We start from the raw sequence: 23,328 nt of genomic DNA on the forward strand, positions 1-23,328 counted from the left end.
TAATTGAGTTTAAAGATTAAATAGTGACATTAGCATTATTAAATATGATATTATTTATTTTTAAAATTATTTTATCATTAATCTAGTTGGCAATTTAATTGGTTATTAGAGAGGTGGTGAATTTAAAGGTTCACCAAGGGGTGAACCCAAGTCTTGTACTTCTTATAAAACAAAAATTAAAGCAGTGAGCCAAAACACTATACGACTTAAAGACTTTTTCTTGGGTTCACCCCCTAGGGTGAACTTTTAGGTTCACCAACCAATAGGAAGTTGTCATTTTAAATCTAGTATCTTTTAATTAAGGAAACAAAATAATTTGCCAAATTATGTTATGCTTTTAAAATAAATAAAAAGATTAAATAAATAAAAATAACAATAGTTCTAAAAAATATTATTTTTAAAAAATATTTATTTATAAGATTTAGAGTTTAGTGTTTAAGATTTATAGTTTAGAATTTATCCAAATGTTTATTGTTTTTCCAAATGTTAGAGTTTACCCAAGGGTTTAGGGTTTATCCAAGGGTTTAGGGTTTAGGATTAGAATTTAGGGTTTAGTGTTTTGTTGACAACATGTTTAGTGTTTTTCCAAGGGTTTAGGGTTTACCCAAGAATTTAGGGTTTAGGATTAGAGTTTAGGGTTTAGTATTAGAGTTTAGGGTTTAGTTGACAACATTATTATTTTTAATTCGTTTTTATATAGTATTTTTATTTATTTTTAAATTTTATTTTGAAAAGATAATATAATTTGACAAGTTATTTGTTTCCTTATTTAAAAGATACTAAATCTAAAATGACAATTTTCTATTGGTTGGTGAATCTTTAGGTTCACCCTAGGGAGTGAACCCAAGAATAACTCCGACTTAAATGCTTGCTTATATAAAGACTCCAACGATCCTTGGTTCCCGTATCGCCTAGCATCACTTACTCATCAACAAAAAGTTTATCAGAAATGGCGGTGAGCTGCGTAAGAACATCTTCAGAACAAGAACACACACCAAAACTAGGCCTTGGTAATAGTCAGTCACCACTAATCTTCAACCCTTCAATGCTTAACCTCCAACCCAATATCCCAGACCAATTTATTTGGCCTGACCATGAGAAACCTTGCACCGAAGCTCCCGAGCTTGAAGTTCCCCTCATCGATCTCAAAGACTTCCTCTCCAATTCCTCTTCTCCCTCTGCCACTTTAGAAGCTTCCAGGCTCATCTCCGAGGCATGTAGCAAGCACGGCTTCTTCCTCGTGGTCAATCACGGCATCAGCGAGGAGCTTATATCAGATGCTCATGAATACATGGCCCGCTTCTTCGATATGCCTCTCTCTGAGAAACAGAGGGTTCAGCGAAAACCCGGTGAGAGTTGTGGCTACGCCAGCAGTTTCACCGGTCGCTTCTCCACCAAGCTTCCATGGAAGGAAACCCTTTCTTTCCGGTTTTGCGACGACAAGAACAGCCCAAACACTGTTCAAGATTACTTCTGCCATGCGTTGGGACATGAGTTTGAGCCACTAGGGTAAAAGTTAAAACAGAGCAATAAACTATAAGATAAAGAAAACAAAAAACATCAAACCTTTAACATGTCCCTTGTCCTTTCCTCCTCTGCTTTTTATCTTTTATTAGAAAGATTAAAAAAAGCAGAGCAAGAACCGGTTTTTTCTGTACCGAACCGGTTCAATCCCTGTACCGTGACATTAGAAGACTTATGTTATTATTGGTTTGTGTTTGCAGGAAGGTGTATCAAGAGTACTGTGAGGCAATGAGTTTCTTGTCACTGAAGATCATGGAGCTTCTGGGGCTAAGTTTAGGCGTATCACGAGACTACTTTAGAGTGTTTTTCGAAGAAAATGATTCGATTATGAGACTGAACTACTACCCTCCATGTCAAAAACCAGATCTTACATTAGGAACAGGACCTCATTGTGATCCAACTTCTCTCACCATCCTTCACCAAGACCATGTTAATGGTCTTCAAGTCCTTGTCGAAAATCAATGGCGTTCCATTAGTCCCAACCCCAAGGCCTTTGTGGTCAATATCGGTGACACTTTCATGGTAACCATCGAAAGAAAAATCCCACTTCTTGGTTAGACATACACTACTATTGGCTAGGTTTCGGTATTATACTAAACCTTGTTTTGTAGGCTCTATCGAACAATAGATACAAGAGCTGCTTGCACCGGGCGGTGGTAAACAGCCGGAGCGAGAGGAAATCACTTGCGTTCTTCTTGTGTCCGAAAAAAGACAGAGTAGTGAAGCCACCAAGAGAGCTTTTGAACAGCATCACACGAAGGAGATACCCTGACTTCACTTGGTCTATGTTGCTTGAGTTCACCCAGAAACACTATAGAGCAGACATGAACACTCTCCAGGCCTTCTCAGATTGGCTCACCGACAAGCCCATCTAATAAATAAAATAATTTCTGTCTTTGTCTTGTTAATTACTATGTTCTTTATATTTCATGTATATGATAAGAGATCAATAACACGCTTAGCATTTCATTTATTTTATTGATTACATACGACTACTAGACACATCAAGAAGATATAAGAACAACTATCAGAAATATATCGGGCCGAAAAATATGTATCTTACGGACCAAGACTGTGAAACCCATGAAGATCCTCAAGATTAAAAGGAAATACTTGAAGAGCAAGTTAACCTCAAGATATTCTTAGCATATTTCCATTAAGTGTTTAGGAAAATTAGCATTTTCGGGTATTAACATTATGTTAATATTATCGCTATATATATGTGTCTTGTATTCTCATATTAAATACAACACAATAATATTTATATTCTATTCTACTTTACATGGTATCAGATTGGAGTTCGTGTCCAGAGTCTAGTCGGTCTTTAAGTTCGTATTTTGTATTACTTGGTGGGTCTCCGATCGACTGGAAAACAAAAAAACAAGATACAGTCTCGCTCTCATCTGCTGAGGCAGAGTATCGAGCTATGGCTCACGCAACTAAAGAGATGAAGTGGATTGTTCCTTTAGTCAAGGATATTGGTGTGTCTGTTATCAAACCAGTGCCTTTCTTTTGTGATAACCAGGCTGCGATTCACATTGCTACAAATCCTGTGTTCCATGAAAAAACAAAATATATTGAACGTGATTGTCATTGTGTTCGAGATGCTGTTAAAGCTGGTCTCATTTCTACTCGGCATGTGCGTACTAAAGAACAGCTTGCAGACATTATGACTAAGGCGCTTGGCAAAGCTCAGTTTAAGTTCCTACTGTCCAAGTTGGGTGTTACGAACCTCCACACTCCAATTTGAGAGGAAGTATTAGAGAATATGTTAATTTCCAATTCTGTTGTCATAGTTCCATATCTGTTTAGGAAGTATACAATGACGGTCTAGGTTGTTTTCCATTTTCTTTTCGAGTCTGTTATCTATTACTATAAAATAGGGTTGTTTCCCTCCTGTTGACACATCAGATGCCAGGTCACAAATTCCTTTGATGACATAGTGACATGTGTCCACTCACATGGTACGCATCGTTTCATTTAACGAAGGAAACGAGACTTTTGTGCGCTTTTATTAATCAAAATAATTAAAAGCCCAAACTTTTAGAAAGCCTTTAGTCTTCTTCCTCGACCTAATTTTTTCTTTTCTTTTGCGTTCTCTTATACCGTCAATGGCGTCACTAGAGATTGGATGACCGAGATCGAGATGAAGAATCTCTTTGTTTGTCTCCATTCGCGTCGTTTAACCTTCTACTTTACTCAACCGAAACAGTCCGAGTTACAGCCATTATCGCCTTCTTAACTCTATACACCGACGTGAAGCACGATCTGACATTGATTATGAGTTATCCCAGGCGTTTTATTCTACACCCATAAAAAGGTTAGATTTTCTTACTTTGAACATCATCCTCAGAAAAGTTCTCTTCAAGTTCTTATCAGGTTTTCATCTAAGAAAGTTTAGATTGTTTATTGGTTTCTTGCTATTATCCTTCAGTTAATTTATTTGTTTAAAATTTTGGTTCTTATGCTCTTTGTGTTACTGTTGATTTCTTATAACCGGATCTGGATCGTTTATGATTTTGCAGGATCTTCCAACTCTTATGCTAGAAGATACAGCTTTGGATGTTCTCAAAATTCTAAGATGGTAAGGAATCCAACAATCAACACAGTCTTTTTGATTTCTATAGGCTCTTCTTATACGTAGTTTCATGATGTTTTAAAGTAAATGTTAATTTTTCTGTATATGTAAAAAACCATCTGATTCTCATATATTGCAAAGCCGGAAACGTAATAGACTCCTTACGAGATATTAAAGGACTTTTTTTTTGGTGATCTTTTATGAGATTAGTTATCTGCATAGGACAAGTTGTTCCCTTAGCTGATACGACTTGGTATCTTACTGAAGCTCTGATTTCTTTGTTAAATTCAGACACCCATAGAATGTGCTTTTTTCTCCCTCCAAAACAGGCTGCAAGGCAACTTGAGTTTATGGTGGGGAAGAAATCTGGTGGTCCAAACACTTGCAGCCTTGAGGATGCTTTAGGAATAGCACAGCACCATGATGGTGACTATGCCTAAAGACTAGCACTTGGTCCTTCTGAGGTAACAAACATAATATTCAAAACTTTTTGCTAGGTAACTGAATTCATCTTTTATTCCCTAAGCAGGAGCAGTGGTGAATTCTGTGCTGGCACACTTACCGAACGCACGTACAAAACCTGGCATATCATTAACCCAGGTTCAAAGATCCTTGAAACTCATGTTTGTTTTCCAAAATTATGTTTCATGGTTATGTGGGATATAAATGAATGGTTTTTACCTTGGTGTGTATAACAACTTGCTTGGCTTAAGGTTCTTTTCTCGAAAGCAAACTGCTGTGTTCATCATCATCGAAGCCTATATTAACATTTGAAACTTTCTCTTTAAGGTGAGATTGTTATAAACATGGTTGTGGGAGGGGAAGTAACTACTCTCAAAAGACAATGGCATTATCATCGCAGAGACTGCCAATCAATGTATAGTAGATTTAATCCATGATATATCAATAAACTTTGTTCTTTTTATCTTTTATGATTGGCTTAGAATTTTTTTTTTTTTTTGCAGATAGTTAGATCTTAAAACAACAACTCAGGGCTCCTATGATCTTAATGATACCATCAAAGTTCGGTTGTTGGCACTTATATATGTTACCTATGATCTTCTCCGTAGAAATCAATAGTTTGTGTTAAGCTACAGAAGATGTCTCTTTTAGCCATTAAGATGATCACTTTGGTCTACAAATCTGCGTGTTTTAAAGTGGAAACAAAGGGATTTGAATTTCATAGAAGCATTTCATATCATGCTCTCTTTCCTAATCACCTAAGCAAATTTAATAAAAAACTTTATACTTCTCTCTCTCTAAGAACATTGACCACTCTCTAAACACCAAAGTGAGAGTTTAAATAATGAACCCACCGTTTTTATTCCTTTCACTTCTTATAAAAAGTAAATAATCAGATAAGATAAAGCAAACAATTTACATAATTTTTTTTTGTGAATTATTTGTTTCTTTACATTATAAAATAATTATTGTTGCGATAAATATTTCTCAAATTCATCAAATTCAAGCCAAAGAAGAAAAATGAATGAGTGCAATTGAAGTTTATCCTTTTCTCACCAGATTCAAATTTAATAAATTATTTTTTTGTAGCATTGGATAAATTAAATATTTAATAGAAAACCACAACCACAACATTTAAAATAATAAAATAGAAATAAATATAAATTACAATTTAGTGAAAGGCATAATATATCAAAAATTACATAATATAACAGTCAAAACTTAAAAAAACATATTAGTCCTAACCTTGCCAAATTAGAAAAGGAGCCTCAGTTTTGATCATCCACTAACCTTGCGAGGTTAGAAAAGAAGCCATTATTTTTGATCATCCACTTGAACTACTAGGAGAAACATAAGGAGTTAATAACTCAAATGAAAATAACAAGATATTTGAGAAGCTTCCAAAATACAAGAGATAATAACTCAAAAGAAATAAAATTAAATTATTTGAGCCTCCTTAATAATCATCAACACCGGATTATAACTTAAGTGTTGTAAAAAAAATTACACCACTATTATACATCAACAATAAACAATATCATAGACATACAGTGCCCGTTATGCACATCTGCAATTATGCCACTCTCAAAACTCATACGAAATACAAGTTCTAACCAAACATGAATTCAACCTTCAAATCTTATAAATTTACAAGCTGATGATATTTTTTTGTAGTGTGTTATATAAATCTCTTACAAATGCAAATTTAAAACACAAATCACAAAATTATATAAATAATAATAACTTAGATCAAAAGTAAAATATATCCCGCCCGTAGGGCGGGCCGATCCTAGTGTATATATACATTGCTTTGTACATTCTTGTTCAATAAGAAAGTCTTTTGAGAATCTTGTGGTGCAAGATTTGCAGACCATGTATGTCGTGCGGGGGAGTATTAGAGATATATCGGCCGGAAGATGTGTATCTTACGGACCAAGACTGTGAAATCCATGAAGATCCTCAAGATTAAAATGAAATACTTGAAGAGCAAGTTAACCTCAAGATATTCTTAGCATATTTCCATTAAGTGTTTAGGAAAATTAGCATTTTCGGATGTTAACATTATGTTAATATTATCGCTATATATATGTGTCTTGTATTCTCATATTAAATACAACACAATAATATTTATATTCTATTCTACTTTACAACAACCGATCAAAAATTATAACGAGGATATACATAGGGAGATAGGAGCATTTTCGGTCTAATTGCAGTTTAGGGAAGCATGAAGGAGAATTAATACAGAAACAGTGAACATTGAGCAGATATCTAAGATAAGTAACTTTCACATGAATGCAAATTAGGTCCATCAGACAGGTTACTTTAGAAACATAATACATGTCTTTGTACATTTTGCAATATCATGTCAGGTTAACCTGCATAAACTCTATAAGAGAACGTGATGCCGCTCACAAGAAGTTTCTCCATAGCAAAAATTGAGAATAACAAAACTAAAGGCAAAAGCAGACAAAAAAATTTAAAAAATGGAAAGAAGCAAAAAGACAATGCTATTTCAATGATTCAAAGTAGAGAGGATCAATATTGCTCTATCTGTTCAAATCCATTCACTTAATGGATAGCTTTCTTATGCTTTGTCTTCTTATCCAGCTCGCCCTTTTCTTTTAAGAGAAACAAAACAAAATCTTGTATACATAAAATGTTTGAGTGAAATGGACGCATGATCCTCATTGGATTCTTATGACATAAATTTCAGTGTCTCGAATATCATGTATCTTTTTTTCTTTTTTTTTGTAACTAAATATCATGTATCTTGTGTTATATAATGTGTGCGCTAAATTTATTTTCCCGAACAAAGGCTGTGTGTATGCTAATAGCTGGTTAGGAATAGATAGCACTAATTAAGATTTAGTTTGTTAGGTGGCGAAAAGAAATTCTGTATATAAGAGCTAAAGTGTAAGCTTCTGTAAGCAGTGGCGAGGCTATGTTGAATGTGGGAGGGTACTTGCCCACCATGAACTTTAACATCAGTGCAATTTTGTAATGATTTTTTCTCTTGCCCCGATTAAAAATTCAAATTTACGAAGGTGTTACTCAGTTTTATAGTTTTGCCTCGGATAAAAATATCTTCTAGACTGTAAGTATAATATATAAAACTGTATTTATACAAGAACTTGTGTAGAAAACTATATATGTAGTTCGCATGAACAAACACAAAAGATATGTATATTTTCACTTGATCATATAAGCTTTCAGAATCCACTATATATATGACGATTAATCTTCAAGAATGATGGGACTGGGAAGGTGTAAGATCGTTTTTAGATGATATAATCTGTTGACAAGTGAAATACTAATAAAACATGATAATTATATGTATCTGAATCTGTATAAAAGTTGTATAAAAATTGTAAAGTGTGTGAACCTCTACTCGGAGATTAGTCTCTAGGATATTTCATGTTAAACAAAAAAAAGTGTATAGGAGTAGAGGACCCATCAGCCCTGATACGGATTCGGATAATAAAATATTTGATCTATCAAATCCATATCTGTATTTTGATTTTAGTCTGGATATCCGGATCCGGATCCGAATTTCTTAAAATGTATTAATTTTTTTTAATAATTATAGTTGATATATAAATATTTATACATAAATTAGTCTTATAAAATAATATTTTAACTTTTGTAATCTTATAATAATATAGATATTTTAGAAATTTTGTATAGTTACTTTATTATATATTGGTTTGTGAATATATAATTTTAGATATTTTAGATATTTTATTATATATAATTTTAGATATTTTAGATATCTTATAATAATATAGATATTTTATATATTTTATTATATATTGGTTTTATAAAATTATATAATAATTCTTAAGAATATAATATTTTTAAAAAAATTATATAATTTTTTTAATGATTCAAATCCAGATCCAATTACTCGCGAATGATTGAATATTGGAGTGGATAATCAAAACTCGGATATTCAGAAGACATGATCTGAACCGAGATACTAATTTCACAGATCTTACAGATCCGAATCGAGGTCTATATATCCTAAAAAAATCCCAGATACACACCTTATCTCATGCGATAACATGCAACTATTTTGAAACAAAAGCAAAAAAAACTTCTTATGAAATGTTAAATGCAATACTGTAATTAAATTTTGAAGTGATATAAGATGGAATTAATGTTTACATGTTATTAGTTTGTCTGGCTATGTTGTTTATAAAGAATATTGGTTTTAATTTTTAAATCAATATTCTATCCGTTTTATTTTACTTGAAGTTTATGCACACAAATTAAAAAAAATATTTAGTTTTATATATTTCCAAAATAAAAATATCATTACTAATACATATAACAATATTAATATTCTAAAATGACACAAATGAAAATTTTACTGACAATAAAATGGAGGCAGTATATCACTAAAAGATAGTTAAATCAAATGTCGGAGACAATCTTTATTGGGACACAATCTGATTTGATGATTATGAATTTGTTTGACGGCAGCCCAAAGCTGATACTTAATTAATTTAGTTAAGGATAATTATATAACTAAAAAGATATCAAACGAACGAATATCAGGGAGATTTCAACAACTCATCATGCGTATCTCTTACTTAAGTGCGTAAAACATTTGAACTGCGCGCTGTCCACTTCGCTTAAGTTCGTGAGACTTATATAAAGAGGATTTAATCTTATATATAAATAACGAGTTACTATTATTAAAATTATACTTATGTGATTCTCTTTATATGCTTATTGGTATACGTAGGAAACGAGGAGGCAAAAGAAACCAAGATTTTGGGGATATGTATAATAGTGTCGTATCGTATCGTATCGTATCGTATCGTATCGTAAATTACAAAAGAAATGGAGATTTTGTGATTGTATAAGTATACTAGATAATTTCTATAGTTTCTCATATATATTTAAATTGTTGAATAAAAAACTAACAAGTATGATGATTAGAAAAATGAAAGGTAGCTCGATGCATTGAATTTAAGGTTTTCTTTATGGAAATAGCTCCTTTTCAGAACAATCATCGTGATTAAGCGTTTAACAATTTGTTTTTAATAAACTGTTTTTAACAAATTATTTTTTTTCTCAAAAAAAAAAACAATTTGCGTATGTCGAAACTAGTATTTGTATAAGTAAACAGGGTTTTCCCAATTTTGCTTGCATGCAATATGGATTTTTTTTAACTTATATTTAAGTTACTCATGGAATAACGGTTGTTCTTTTACAATTTTTGCAGTCTTATGTATTAAAATCACATAAAATATCGCAGGTAAAAAGTGATAATAATGGCGAGCAGAAATCACTAGCTAGGTTGGAAACAATCTTGTAGATTTTGGCGTATAGAGCCAAAAGATAGTTATCACCTACCCTGGCTTCACACTATATATCTATTCCATTATGCAGAGTTGAACATCGACACAACGATAATATTAACGCAAATACCTACATGCTATATGATATGTTTCTGGATAAAGTTAGGTTAGGTGGTATATTATGTTGTCGCCTTGGGCTTGTCTGCAGTAGGACTCAATGATTCATGGGATATATATTACAATAAACCTTATATCCTTACACAAAAAAACGCATGAAAACATGACAACGGAATAATAAGCAAAACGTAAGGGAAACACACAACAAAAATCTTTACTGTGTGGACGGTGAATGATGATGAACTTTATGACCTACTCGTACAAATCCTTTTCAAACATAACAGCAGTACGTACCTGGACTTGTTTAAACCTAAGATACGCCTCCTTCCAAGAATGACTTTCAAGTCCCGCTCCAAAGATGAAGATTCATAAAGGCATTAGATATTTCTGCATTAGCATATTTATCATGAAAATAGTTAGAACTTAGAACATAGTTTTGTTGTAAAATGTATGAAAAGAATATACGTCATATCCAACGTATATATATAACATATATTTGTGTTCCACTGATGCACTTGAAAGCATGTGAACATATTGTTCTATATATAGATTTCACATTAGGTGTATCAAGTTCATGAGCAAGTGAATAATCTATCTGGAGCAACGAACATGTGGTATCAACGAAAACACCTTTTGTTTTATACCAACCAAAACTACGAGCAAAAAAAGAGATCATATGATAAAGGAGTCGTTAGGACTAAGAGTGTGTTATCTTTCTTAATTATTAGTACCCCGTCGAAGGTATCAACTCCTCAACTAGCTTCTGCTGCAACCAAGCTAAGTCGAAGCATCCAAAACTATTAACCTGTAATAAATATAACTAAGTATAGTGATGAAAACCCCTAAGATTAATTTCAATTGAACTGGCATGTTGTAACCATTAAACATACCTCGACTCTAATAGTGTTTATGAGACTCTCATTAACTCTTGTGGTGAGAGAGCTGATGACTTCAAGCCCTAGCTCCTGAAGTACCTCAAGCACTCTTGAGAGTGGCAAAGTTTGGGGACCTAAAGAATTGCTACTCACTACCACTTCGAAACCGCTCACGCATGGTTGCACTAACACACTCGCCGGAACCGAATTTCCTAACTCGGATGCAGCTCCTGCTAGATCCGGATCCGATTTATAACATGTTTCTCTGCTTAGCTCGTCTCTTCTTGCACTGAGTTCTTTAATCCTTGTTTCCGTGTCCTTAATAAAATTCACCGCTCCACTTACATGTTCCGAAACAGCTCTCTTCCCCTACATGTTCAAGGGATAAGGTTATAAAGAGAAGAGACATTTTCGTAACCCTAGAAGCCAAATCTCACCAAATCTTGGTTTCTTGTTGAACAATTGGTATAAGGAAAATAAGAAAAAGTGAGTAAGAGTATGAACCTTGATGTATTGAAGAGGTAGGTGATCACGAAGAGAAGCAAAAAGTGTAGCCATTTCTTGTCTTCTCTGGCGTTCGATGTCGCGGTGGAGAAGCTTCTTCTTCTGCTTATTGTCAACTGTTCCTTGGGGGATATCGGAGCCACCACTGCCACCGTCGCCGGCTGAGACAAATGGCATATGTCCCTGGTACCCTTTCGGATTAGGATTCTGATAAGGATCCATAGTTTAATAACTTTGAGCTTGAGCAATGCCAAATCTCCCTAGGATTTGTGGTTATGGCTTATAATGATTTATTCTATTGTTTACTCGTTTTTTTTTCGAAGTATGCTGCCTTAAAGGCTTAAAGAAACAAATGGTTCCCTCTGTCTCCCTAGGTGAGAGGGAAGACCATTCCCATTTTATTTAATATATAAATACTCATTCGGAAGACCCAATAATACATCTTCCAGCACTACCTTTTCAACATAAATCTTTTTTCCTACGAAATTTGGTTTTTACTGTAAAAATATTTTTCAGATGCGTCGGCATCAAGTCCTTGGCCGGTTGGCCCTGTAAGAACATTTTTATTCATTAAATTGGTTGCAGCTTTACAAACTAGGCATCAATGGTGTGTAAACATGATTAATGTGAGAGACCCTAGTTAGGTTCTTAATAAATATTTAATTAATAAATTTAAGTGAAATAGTTTAAAGCACTAAAGACTTTCTTATGTGCCTTATTTAAGAGAATGTTTTTTAGTTAAAAGTTATTTTTTTAATTTCTAATTACACTGAGATACTTCCATAAGAAACTGCATTAATCATGGTCTATCTGATTGTTGTAACTTGTAATATACAGAATTTGAACTTGGTAGTGACACAGTGGATATTAACACAAAATCTAAGTTACATATTTTGGTTAGCTAAAAAGTTAATTTTTCAACAAAAAGAAATTAACCTTCTATAAATGACATTATATATTAAGGTATATTACAATATAAACTGTTATATTGATATTGTACACAAAAGAAAGAGCAGCTATAAAAATGAGACAGGCTAATGAGCCGATTACTGGCATAGATACTTACTATTTCTCTGATCTTCAAGTGTCAAAATTAAAGATGCTCTAAGTGATCAAGTCTCAGCCGTAGATATTTGTGATGGTTGCATGTGAGATCTCTGCTTTTGATGTGCACCTGCTCATACTGCATGCCACCACTCTTCTTATTCACATAATGCCACCACTCTTCTTATTCACATCTTATATATTAAACGGTCCATATCCATTGCGTATCAGGTATATAATGTATATTTTTTCTGCTTAAGAAGATACTATGTATTATGATTTGATAAAAATACAATGATATCGTTCCAATAGTTCCCATGTTTTGCTTCTTTATTTTTGACGGGGAGCTTTTTGGTAAAGGTTATCCTTTCAAGGGCAAAACAAATCCTCTTATGTGATGAATCCCCTGTCACCTTTTACATGTAGTCCACGATATTTAGATTTTGGAGCTTTTAATATCTTTTGAAAGTTTGACCAATCCGATTTATTTATTGTGGATGTTTAATTTGGTCTTCAAAGATTGTGGTCAGAATATTGGATCACTTCACTTATTTGTTGTGTTTTCACGGGTTGACTATTTCAGATGATACGAATATATGATTAGCATTATTCGTACATGTCAAAGGTGGCGCATGCTTTACATTCACAATACCGACTTTGTCGATCGATCATCCTTTCTAAGACCCGTCTCTCTTGCCCTATTGTTATTACTGCGAAAGTAAAATACTTAATAACTTATATTTCAAAATACCATTTGAACAACTTTTAGAAAATGTACCAAAAGGTGGTCAATAATGGTAGTGTGATCTAGGAGTATCTGATGCACCATCTCCTTCCTGTCTTATAAAATTAGAAATTGGACGCACGTTTTTCTGTCTGACCAAATGTCTCACATTAAAATTCAAACCAATGGTTGTCATGAAAAAATGATTATGCAAAGTTTCTGATAACACACACATAACGCCTTAGAAAATCTTTTATCAAAAAAAAAAAAACACACACACACACATAACGCCTTGTAGGAACGTAAAACTAAAATAAACAAGAGAAATTGGTGAGATTGCCCCTATCTAAACCCTTAATTGGCAATATATCATTTTTCACATAATCTATTTTTGCTAGACGATTTTACCCCTCTATCACTCTCTCTTTCTTCTGTTTTGTGTCAGGTGGCCAGTCACTTTTCTGTCACTTTCTCTCTCACTTTTCTGTCACTCTTTTTTTTTCTGTCACTCTCTCTTTCTTCTCTTCTTCCCACGTAAAATCAAGAAACAATTCAAAGTCTCTTTTTTATGTTTATTTCTTATGTTTTTTTTTGTGTGCTGTGTATTTTATTTTTCTCTTTTTTTTCTTCTTATTTTTCTCTCTTTTCTTATGTTCTAATTCATTGTAAATCGATATACATATTTTGGTATCTGACACATAGTTTGATACTGAATAATTAATAACTGTTTAACATGATGTTACATAAATCTTTACCTTAACTAATACATGATTTGTTTAGCTGATACTTGGTTTATTAGCTCACAAACAGATTAATACATTTCTGTGAATTAATAAGTTACATGATAAGTTGGTTGTTATCCGTTAACCGATTTGTTACTTGGTACACGTATTGTTAGCTGATAAATTATATGATACCAAATAATTGATAATTGGTTTGTATGATATTACAAGAGACTTGATGTTCATTGATAAATAGTTTGTGTAGATGATAAATAATTGAATAAATAACTTGTGAGTTTGAACATTTTTTATATTTAGTTTGTTAGCTGACAAATGGATTGATACATGGTGTTGATTAATAAGTTGTTAACTGATATATTATTTGTTATCTGATACAATTTTTATATGATAAATGATTTTTTATATGTTTTGGTATCTGACTCATAGTTTGATACCGAAAAATTCGTAGCTGTTTTATCTGACACATAGTTTGATACCGAAAATTCATAACTATCATATTTTTTATCTGATACAAGTTTTATATGATAAACGATTTCTTACATGTTTTAGTATCTGGCACATAGTTTGATACCGAATAATTCATAATTGTGTTAACATGATGTTATAAACGTCTTTACGTTAACTGGTACATGATTTGTTTAGCTGATACTTGGTTTATTAGCTTACAAACGGATTGATACATGTCTGTGAATTAATAAGTTACATGATAAGTTGGTTGTTATCCGTTAACCGATTTGTTACTTGGTACATATATTGTTAGCTGATACATTATATGATACCAAATAATTGATAATTTGTTTGTATGATATTACAAGAGACTTGATGTTCATTGATACATACTTTGTGTAGATGATAAATGATTGAATAAATAATTTGTGAGCTTATACATATTTTTATAAGTTATTCCATACATGTTAGATGATATATATACTACTATACCTTAAAGGTTATACATTACACTAGTTATAATTTGACCAAAAATTAGTTTTCAGCTAAAATAATGTATACCTGCTAAAATGGCTAAAATAATATTTACCTCTGTAGAACAACAAAGTTAACCGTTAATATATATATTTAATATATAACACAATATATTAGCTGCTATAGAATATTTTATCGATAACGTAATTTCGATTTGATCTTTGCTGCTTTATCCAACAGTTCATCGTCTGTCCCGCCGTCCATCTCTGCAGTCTGACACACGCTTTCTCTGCAGTCTGACACACAGCTTTTCTGCAGTCTGATCTGTATTCAATAAAGGAAGGGCATTTTCGTCTGCATAGTACCAAAAAGTTATTTTTTTTTAATTATATACAATCATGGGCATTTCTCTAATATAGGCTTGCCTTAGGGATATTCCACCCATTCTCCCAATAAACAAAAGAGATCTCTTTGGACTTTTCGATCGGACGGTGGCAAGCAAGAGCCGCAATTGCTACAGTAGCTACTAAATTATTCCAGATGTTTGCTTCGAGAAAAAGTTTGTTCAAACAAATTAATTATAATATGCTACATCCAAAAGTTCACATTACATCTATACTATTATCTATAGAGTGAATTTTCTTATTTATCATGTTCTCCTGATTTTAGATGATTTTACTTATTTGTCATATTTTTATGATTTTGATTAATAAATCATTTATTTAAATTTATACAATTTTTAGAAACTTAATAAAATAATAAATAGAAATAAAGATTATGATAGAATTCTAAATATTTTACTTGATCCAATCTTTAATATAATATAATCTTTTCAAACTTACTATTTTCAAGTTTCTCCATGATTTAAGTATTTTGTTTATTTGTTATGTTTCATGATTTTGATAACGAATCATCGATTTAAATTTATAGAATTGTTTGAATTTTATAAAATAATAAGTAGAAATAAATATCAGGATAGAATTATAAATATTTTACTTGATCCAATCTTTAATATAATACAATGTTTTCAAACTTAATATTTTCTGAATTTGACATAGATAGTATATATCACAACTCATATATTGTAGTTTCTCTTTTTTATATATATATAATTGTGAGATGCATGTGTTAAGATGATTAATATCTATAATATTATTTGAGAAATGTATTTGTTTATTTGTCATGTTCTTCATAATTTTACGTAATTTTGCTCCTTTTTTATCAGCTATCCATTGATCTAGTTCTCGCCAGACGAAATTTTCCTCCGAATATATATGGAAGAAGATAACATCTCTATTCCTAGATCTTTTGCTAGTTGGTCTGCCGCTATTATCACCTTGGAAAATATGAAATAAATATACACTTTTGCAATTATCTTGAAAACTTTAGAAAACCTCAATCTCTAAAGCACAAACTGGCCAATCAATCGGGTTCATAGTCATATCTACTAGATCTGAAAAGTATGTCTCGAAGCGGATTGAAGAAATCCTTATATCTATCATACATGAGACCGCCCAAAGTAATATTTTATCTCAACATATAAAAGCCGAGAGATTTTTGTTACACGCATGTAGCCCAAAATTTTCAATATCCATATGATCTTCAAAACTCCATGCTAAACCACTAATATTGCCATTACCGATCCATAAAGCATCAATTTGACAAGTTGGGTTTCGAGGTATCCAAAAAGATATTATCTCAGCTACTGAAGTACGAGGATCGTCATGTTACTCGTCCTCTTTCTCTTCTTTTTGATGATCTTTTCTTCAATTTTCTATCTCAAAGAAAGCTAGTTGGAGAATGTCTATCGGAGAGAGAATTTTTTTTAGAGTTTGTCATTTTCGTCTCCCATAGATGTACCAATATCAAAGTGTTTTCCATCAAAGAATTTTCCAACTTTTTACTTGTTTGTCATGTTATTCATGATTCTAAGTAATTTTTTTATGTGTCATATTTTAATAACTTTAGTTAATGATTTTGATTATTTTTAATATTAGTAATTATTTTAGTTATATTATTAGTTTAAATAATCTATATAATTTTTTTTTGTAAAACTAATAATCTATATAATTATGTATATAGTAAAAAATATCAAATCAGAATCTTGTTAGTTAGTACTCAATTAAACTAGTTCTCAATATAATATAGAAACACCAAAAATAGTGACTTGCCATGTGGTACAAATCAAATATAGTACTTGTGTAATTCATCCCGGACTCCAAGGTTAATCATGTTAAAAAAGAAAAAAAGAAAAAAAGAAAAAAAGAAACAAAGTTAATTATTCATCAAGCTGAAATTGTTTACCAGAGGTCTAAAAGAAAAGTCAACAATTATAGATAGCGATTTTCAAATTAGCGGCATATATTAAGGTATTCTTTTTTTTTTTAACTATATTAAGGTATTCTTACCTTTATGCACTCGGTTGCTTTCTTACTTGACTTGATTAGTGTTATTGTCTATCTTTGTTTGGTGATGCCCATTCAAAAACACACACATAAAGCGTCTACATTCAACTCCACAAATATTTTACCCTAATATATATACATTTTTATGCTTGGTTCTTTTGTATGAATAATACTCCATCCATTTTAAAAAGATAAATGTTAAAAATTGTTTTAAATTGTTTTATAAATATGCATTTTATGTTTTGTATGCATTTTACTAGTTCATATATAATTATAAACTATAAATTTGATTTTGTTATTTTATTGAATTTTTATTAATTTAATTGAAACTATGAAAAATTAAAAAAAAAACTGTAGAAAGTAGTGTACCTATAGTTTAATTTTTAAATATATACAGTTTTGGAACTGAACAATTGACTAGGGTGGAAATAGATGAAATCAAAAAGGTTTAAATGACACTATAAATTTTCTTTCCTCCTTTATTGTTTTTTTTTTTTTTTAACACCGAATTTTATAAATTTCTAACTAAACCTAGTTGGGGAAAGAAGAGTGCAATACAGATTTGGCCAAAGAATCAGCCAAGGAATTCATAGAGCGCGGAATAAAACTGAAAGAGATACAACTAAAACGAGAAGATAAAGACTCGATGTCCCGAATGATTTCGTAGAGATCCGTCGAGTGGCACTTCGAATGAATGGTAGCAATAAGCGCCTGGCAATCTGGTTTAAAGCAGATTCTGGAGAACCCCGCTTCAGAAGCGTGGGATAGGACCGCACGAATGGCCAATGCTTCGGCCATTTGCGCTGAGGATATGTGTTCAAACACACAGCCACCCTGTAAAATAGCAGTCCCTTTATTGTTTATATATGTATTTACTTGTTTGTTCTATTTTATATGTCATTTTAAGTTTTTACAGAGTATTAAAAATCATTAAATTTATTATTTTACCATTAGTTAATTTATTGTATTATTTAATTAACAATATATTTTGTCGGTGTAGAAAATAACAATGATAAACTCGATGAATGAACTAGACTAGATACTTATTACTCTACAGATTGACTCGGAAATTAGAAGTTTGGATCATTGCCTATAATAATAATAATAATAATAATAATAATAATAATAATAATAATAATATATTCATTTTGCACTCGTTGGTTTAGTAATACGAACGATCAGTATACGTGCATAAAACCAGTGAATGGCCTAATACAATATTTCACTATTTGGATTAAATTCTCGTTGGGAAAAATATTTGTATTATCTGGGTTTTTGGTAAAAGGCTGAAATCATTTTTTCACCAGAAAATATACTTGCACAAACTATTTGTTGCTGAAATATCGCCAAGCTAAACAAAGACACAACAACGTACATGCTTATGTTACCAAAATATGACGCTAACACCCAAATATATTGACAGAAGAAACGGATGACAGTGGACATATACAGTTTTATCCTAACTTGCGACAACAAAGAAAAGGACCAACCACTAGCTCGACCTGGTCTAAGAAATATCTGAATCATGGCGGGAGTAGAAATTGATAAATGGTCTGAAAACATACAAACTTACGAAAATGATACAGGCAGTTTTAAGAAAATTAAAAAGATAGTATAAAGAAATACATATATGGAAGAGAGGCTCCACACGTCGAGATAGAGCAAGTTTGAACTTTATGTTGGAGCCTAAATTTTTGTAAACTTTTTGCTGCGTAAAATTTTGGAATAATTTGTGAAAATAAACCTGGATCGAATATATTTTGGGTTATATCCGATCCACATTTCTTTTCATCAGGTGTAGCAAAACAATTTCTTCGTAGTTATATCCTGGGATTCAAGCATACTAACCATCTTAATTAAAAAGCGATTTACTGAATTAAAGAAAGAAATCAAATATTAACTCCACAAATTCGTATATTTTCTTAACAATTTCTTAGAAAAATATTCTACTCATTTTAATATTGTTTATACATTTTATGTTTTTAAATCTTCAATCAGAATTTATGCTCTTATACTTTATTTACAGGAGAGATATAGGTGCACAGAAAATTGTTGTGTATTATTAATACACGGTGAGTTGGTAAATACCGTCACGTGTCAACTAAAAGATTGCAAGAGTTGAGTATAATTATGTCAAGAACGAGTGATAATAAAGATAAAGTAATGGATAGATGATGATCTTTTGTATTAGTTGGATCATATAATTGAAGCTAATGGCCAAGAAAAAGGTCGACAACAGTGGTTAACTAATGGATAGAGAATGATCTTTCTGCATATGCTATGTTTGGCCATGTATCTGAAGCTGATGGCCAACAAAATGATTTTCAAAACTCAGTATATATGTTTAAGAATTTCAACACTGAATCACCCGTTCCACTTAACTCGTCTGGCATACTGCAGGTACAGGTTATATATTTGGTAGTTACTGAAAGACTTATTTTGTTATTCCACGCTAAGTGGAACGGTATGTTTAAATAAATCAAGTTGAATTTATAAAAAGGAGACGACTCTGTAAAAATGTTCTAAAGTTTCCAAATAGGTCTCGAACTCTTATAAAGAAGGAAATAGAAATACTACTTGAGGATAATGTCTTATGATTGATCTTGTAAAGGTTTTTTAATAGCATCTATTGGGAGTTCTTTAGTAACACCTTGGAGGTCTTGAATATTGAAGTACATTTAAAATCTTCCGAGTCTGGATTGCATTCTGATTGTCTCTGGTTCTCTTTCCTTAAGATTTTTTTCAATAGAAAAAAAATGTATTTTGAAACCCAAGTTACAAAAAAAAAAAATGTATTTCTTTGCGACTGTCAAACGTACAAGAAAAAGGTTGAAATATGGTGTGATCCCGATATTTCCCTATTTCAAAATCTGCAAACACACAGATACATACAAATACACAGTACAAGTGCAAATAAACTAACAAGTTAAAACAATCCGCTAAGGAAACGTTTACTTCACTACGGCAAGCGTAGTAAGTATATCTTAAGGTCTGTAAAGTCAACTAAAGCCAGATCGTTGACCTGCAACATTAAAGCAAATAACCTTCACATATTAACTCAAACGTATTCATCGCATTGACCTGATAAACAATGTCAAAGTGGACATGGCAGATGTAGGATCAAAATTTAGAAACAAAGGCCTTAATTTGGTCTGCACGCTGTAAGGAGGCAAACATAAAGTAAAACTAACTAGTTTTTTTTTTTTTGACAAAGGGCTCGTAAAACTAACTAGTTAACTTTGGAACACAAATGATATGGTATGGCATTCTTAAAAAAAGTATGCCATTCTAGAACTTCTTTTAGTATATGTGTAAATGGAAACGTCGAATAGAAATCGATTCAAAAATAAAAGTTCCTCAACAATAATCATATATGACATCTAAATTGTGTCATATCATTATTAAAAATAATATGTTATTACGTTATAAACTGCCACAAACTAAATATTAATAGTATATGTATACATCCTAAATAGTTTCAGCATAGTACTTAAAATACTTTAAATCTGTAGTCGCATAAGTTTTGATATCTACACTATATTTACAAACATGTTAATTAAGAACTATGCACCAAAAGTACTAAGCTGCATCTAGCTAGACTACAAGAAATCTGGTAGATAGCCACTTCTTTGGCGACTACATAAGGATTTCCTTTATGAAGAATATATACGTCTAATCAACTTACAGTACATTTGGATTCCTAAGAAGTAACAATATATATCTTATGAATAGTCTGAAGTCGACTGTTGATTTATACACGGGGACTTTTTTGCATTTACTTGGTGGATATTCATATTGCTATAAATTATGCACAAGATATATAGTACGAACCTCAGCCTGTAAAGTGTGAATAAGTCTGCCATTCACATTGGAGGAGATGCAGCCAATAACACAGAGACCATACTCAGAAAGCACATGCAGCACACTTGACAACGGCGTTTGCAGAACGCTGAAAACGATTTCTACCCCGACCAAACAGGGACGAATCACGACATGATTCGAGTTATCATTCCTACTTTGTTCATTTCTACTCTCAAAGCTTTGTCCAGACAATAACATGAGGTCATCTCTCTTGGAACTCATGTCCTTGATGTTCCTCTGAAGATGATTTATGTAATTTACCGCCTCATTCAACTGATCTGACGTAGAACGCCTTCCCTACAAAAACCATATATAACAAGTTCGAATCAAAACTTCATCAAGAAAAAAAAGGGTTAATAGTAGCTTTGTATTGTTCAGGATTTTGTGATGTGAGAGTGTCACAGTTTTAGTGGATCTAATCTAACAAAAAAACAGCTCAAACTAAGAGATAAAGCAAAGTTTTACAGATTCTAATTTGTAGATCTGTAGTGGAAAAAAAAAAAGAAGTTAATTAGGGCTTTGAAAAGATAGACCTGGATGAATTCGAGAGGGAGAAGAGAGCGAAGAGACGCGTAAAGAGAAGCCATCTCTTGTCTCCTTTGTTTCTCAACTTCTCTGTGCATTATCTTCTCCATGTTTTCTTCATTACCAACTCTCGCCTCTTTACGACGCTTTCTTCCCTTCTCTGGAAAATCAGCCATGTAAAACCTGTAGTTTTCTTTAAATTTAATTATTTTATACAGAGATTTTCCAGCTAGTAATAATGATGATGAATATTATGATGATAATGATGAGTCAGCAGGATCTGATCTTGTCTGATTTTGTGCTCTCTACGATTTGGTCTGGAGTTTCAGTCAGTGATTCGTTGTAAAGTTGGAAAAAAAAATCGGAGTCGGAACAAAGACAGTAACATAAAAAAGTGTTTTCGTTTATAAAATAAAGGATGCTCATTAGGGTAAGCAGTGACGTCTTTCAGCTTCTTTTCTATTAAATAATGCCAATATGTTTCTGTCCACATTCCATTTTGTACATCTATCAAGTTTCTTATATTATTCATGAGATTGTATACCTATGTCATTTGTATGATCAATTATTTTCTTATTATCTACTAGGTGTATTCACCCGACGCACAATACATTATAGGATGCACTGCTGCAAGCTCTGAGGGGCCGAGGCCATATGCTGGACCATATTCTCAAAATTATTTAAATATCACTGTAAACTTTAAAGTAGTTTCTTTAGTTTTAAATTTTTTTTTTCTATAGAACGTAATGCACTGCATTTGATAAGGAATTAAATACGACATGCATGTTTTTGTTTTTCTCATTCTCTGGTGTAATTGTTTTCAACTATCACTCGACTAGAGTGGTGTGTATATATTTTCACATTTCGTGTTACTGAAACATTTATTTTTAAATCTTAGTTAGGTTGACTAATGGGCTCTTCAAGCTCATTTCTTTATGTATTGAACTATTTTGATTAAGCCTGTTTAAGGCTCATTCTGTATCTTTATTTCGAATGAAATATTTCAATGACAAAAAAAAAAAGTTAGGTTGACTAATGTTGAGATATTACGAAAAGTTTTCTTAGAATACAATAAAAAAATTATTGATGTTTTTCCAAGGTTTAAAAATATTATACTACGATACTAAAAACATATTCAAATTTGAATCAATACATACGTGTAATTCTCTATTAATCTTACTAGATGCGATGTCCGCGCTACGCGCGGAAAATGTTTGATGTTTAATGGTTTATGATGAAAAAATGGTGAAAATATATATTTTTGGTCAGTTTAACTAATTTTTCATGGATGAGTCAAGGAAAAAAAACGAATTTTACATGGAACTTTTTTGTATCCATAACTAATTATATATTATATAAAATTTATTTAAAGGTTTTTTTAAATTTTTGAACAATATATTTTATGTTATTAAAATACTTAGCAAATATAAATTTTAACAACATTCTGGTTCTACACACAACTAAATCAGTCGGGTAAGGTACACACATAAATAATTTTTTAATTAGAACAACATACAAATACGAACAATACATATTTTAGTTAATAAATTATATTGTATGTTTTCTAAAGCTGGATTAATCTTTGTGAATACTAATACAAATGCGAAGAATATCTAAACTTATCATAAATAAATGCGAAGAGTAATTAAGTTCTCTAATAACACATTTTAAAAGAATGTTTTAGATTTATGTCAACATTTTGCAATCGAGTACGAAATACTGATATTAGGAAATAA

The 23,328-nt window shown here is 31.8% G+C and overlaps 3 protein-coding genes and 1 long non-coding RNA gene across 4 annotated transcripts; 2 read left to right on the top strand and 2 right to left on the bottom strand.

Moving 5' to 3' along the window:
* The first annotated feature begins 878 nt into the window (after nucleotides 1-878).
* Nucleotides 879-2,497, top strand: LOC130494804 (gibberellin 20 oxidase 1-like). Its single transcript, XM_057006814.1, has 3 exons — nucleotides 879-1,509; nucleotides 1,725-2,046; nucleotides 2,136-2,497. The coding sequence occupies exons 1-3, from the start codon at nucleotides 950-952 to the stop codon at nucleotides 2,397-2,399; spliced, it is 1,146 nt and encodes a 381-aa protein (XP_056862794.1). The 5' UTR covers nucleotides 879-949; the 3' UTR covers nucleotides 2,400-2,497.
* Nucleotides 2,498-3,604: 1,107 nt separating this feature from the next.
* LOC108853512 (uncharacterized) lies at nucleotides 3,605-5,240 on the top strand. Its single transcript, XR_001949732.2, has 6 exons — nucleotides 3,605-3,844; nucleotides 4,050-4,108; nucleotides 4,432-4,566; nucleotides 4,632-4,702; nucleotides 4,892-4,979; nucleotides 5,068-5,240. It is a non-coding gene; the product is annotated as an uncharacterized LOC108853512 (long non-coding RNA).
* A 4,571-nt stretch (nucleotides 5,241-9,811) lies between these two features.
* On the bottom strand, nucleotides 9,812-11,723 carry LOC108853307 (transcription factor bHLH126-like). Its single transcript, XM_018626731.2, has 4 exons — nucleotides 11,370-11,723; nucleotides 10,881-11,234; nucleotides 10,722-10,795; nucleotides 9,812-10,377 (listed from the first exon to the last, which is right to left on the bottom strand). The coding sequence occupies exons 1-4, from the start codon at nucleotides 11,589-11,591 to the stop codon at nucleotides 10,368-10,370; spliced, it is 660 nt and encodes a 219-aa protein (XP_018482233.2). The 5' UTR covers nucleotides 11,592-11,723; the 3' UTR covers nucleotides 9,812-10,367.
* Nucleotides 11,724-20,074: 8,351 nt separating this feature from the next.
* On the bottom strand, nucleotides 20,075-21,970 carry LOC108852335 (transcription factor bHLH118). Its single transcript, XM_018625829.2, has 3 exons — nucleotides 21,601-21,970; nucleotides 21,038-21,364; nucleotides 20,075-20,228 (listed from the first exon to the last, which is right to left on the bottom strand). Exons 1-3 carry the CDS (start codon nucleotides 21,766-21,768, stop codon nucleotides 20,166-20,168), a joined length of 558 nt encoding a protein of 185 aa, XP_018481331.1. The 5' UTR covers nucleotides 21,769-21,970; the 3' UTR covers nucleotides 20,075-20,165.
* Between the last annotated feature and the right edge of the window lie 1,358 nt (nucleotides 21,971-23,328).

Source organism: Raphanus sativus, chromosome 4 (genome assembly GCF_000801105.2).
Source record: "Raphanus sativus cultivar WK10039 chromosome 4, ASM80110v3, whole genome shotgun sequence".
NCBI classification, from domain to species: Eukaryota; Viridiplantae; Streptophyta; class Magnoliopsida; order Brassicales; family Brassicaceae; genus Raphanus; species Raphanus sativus.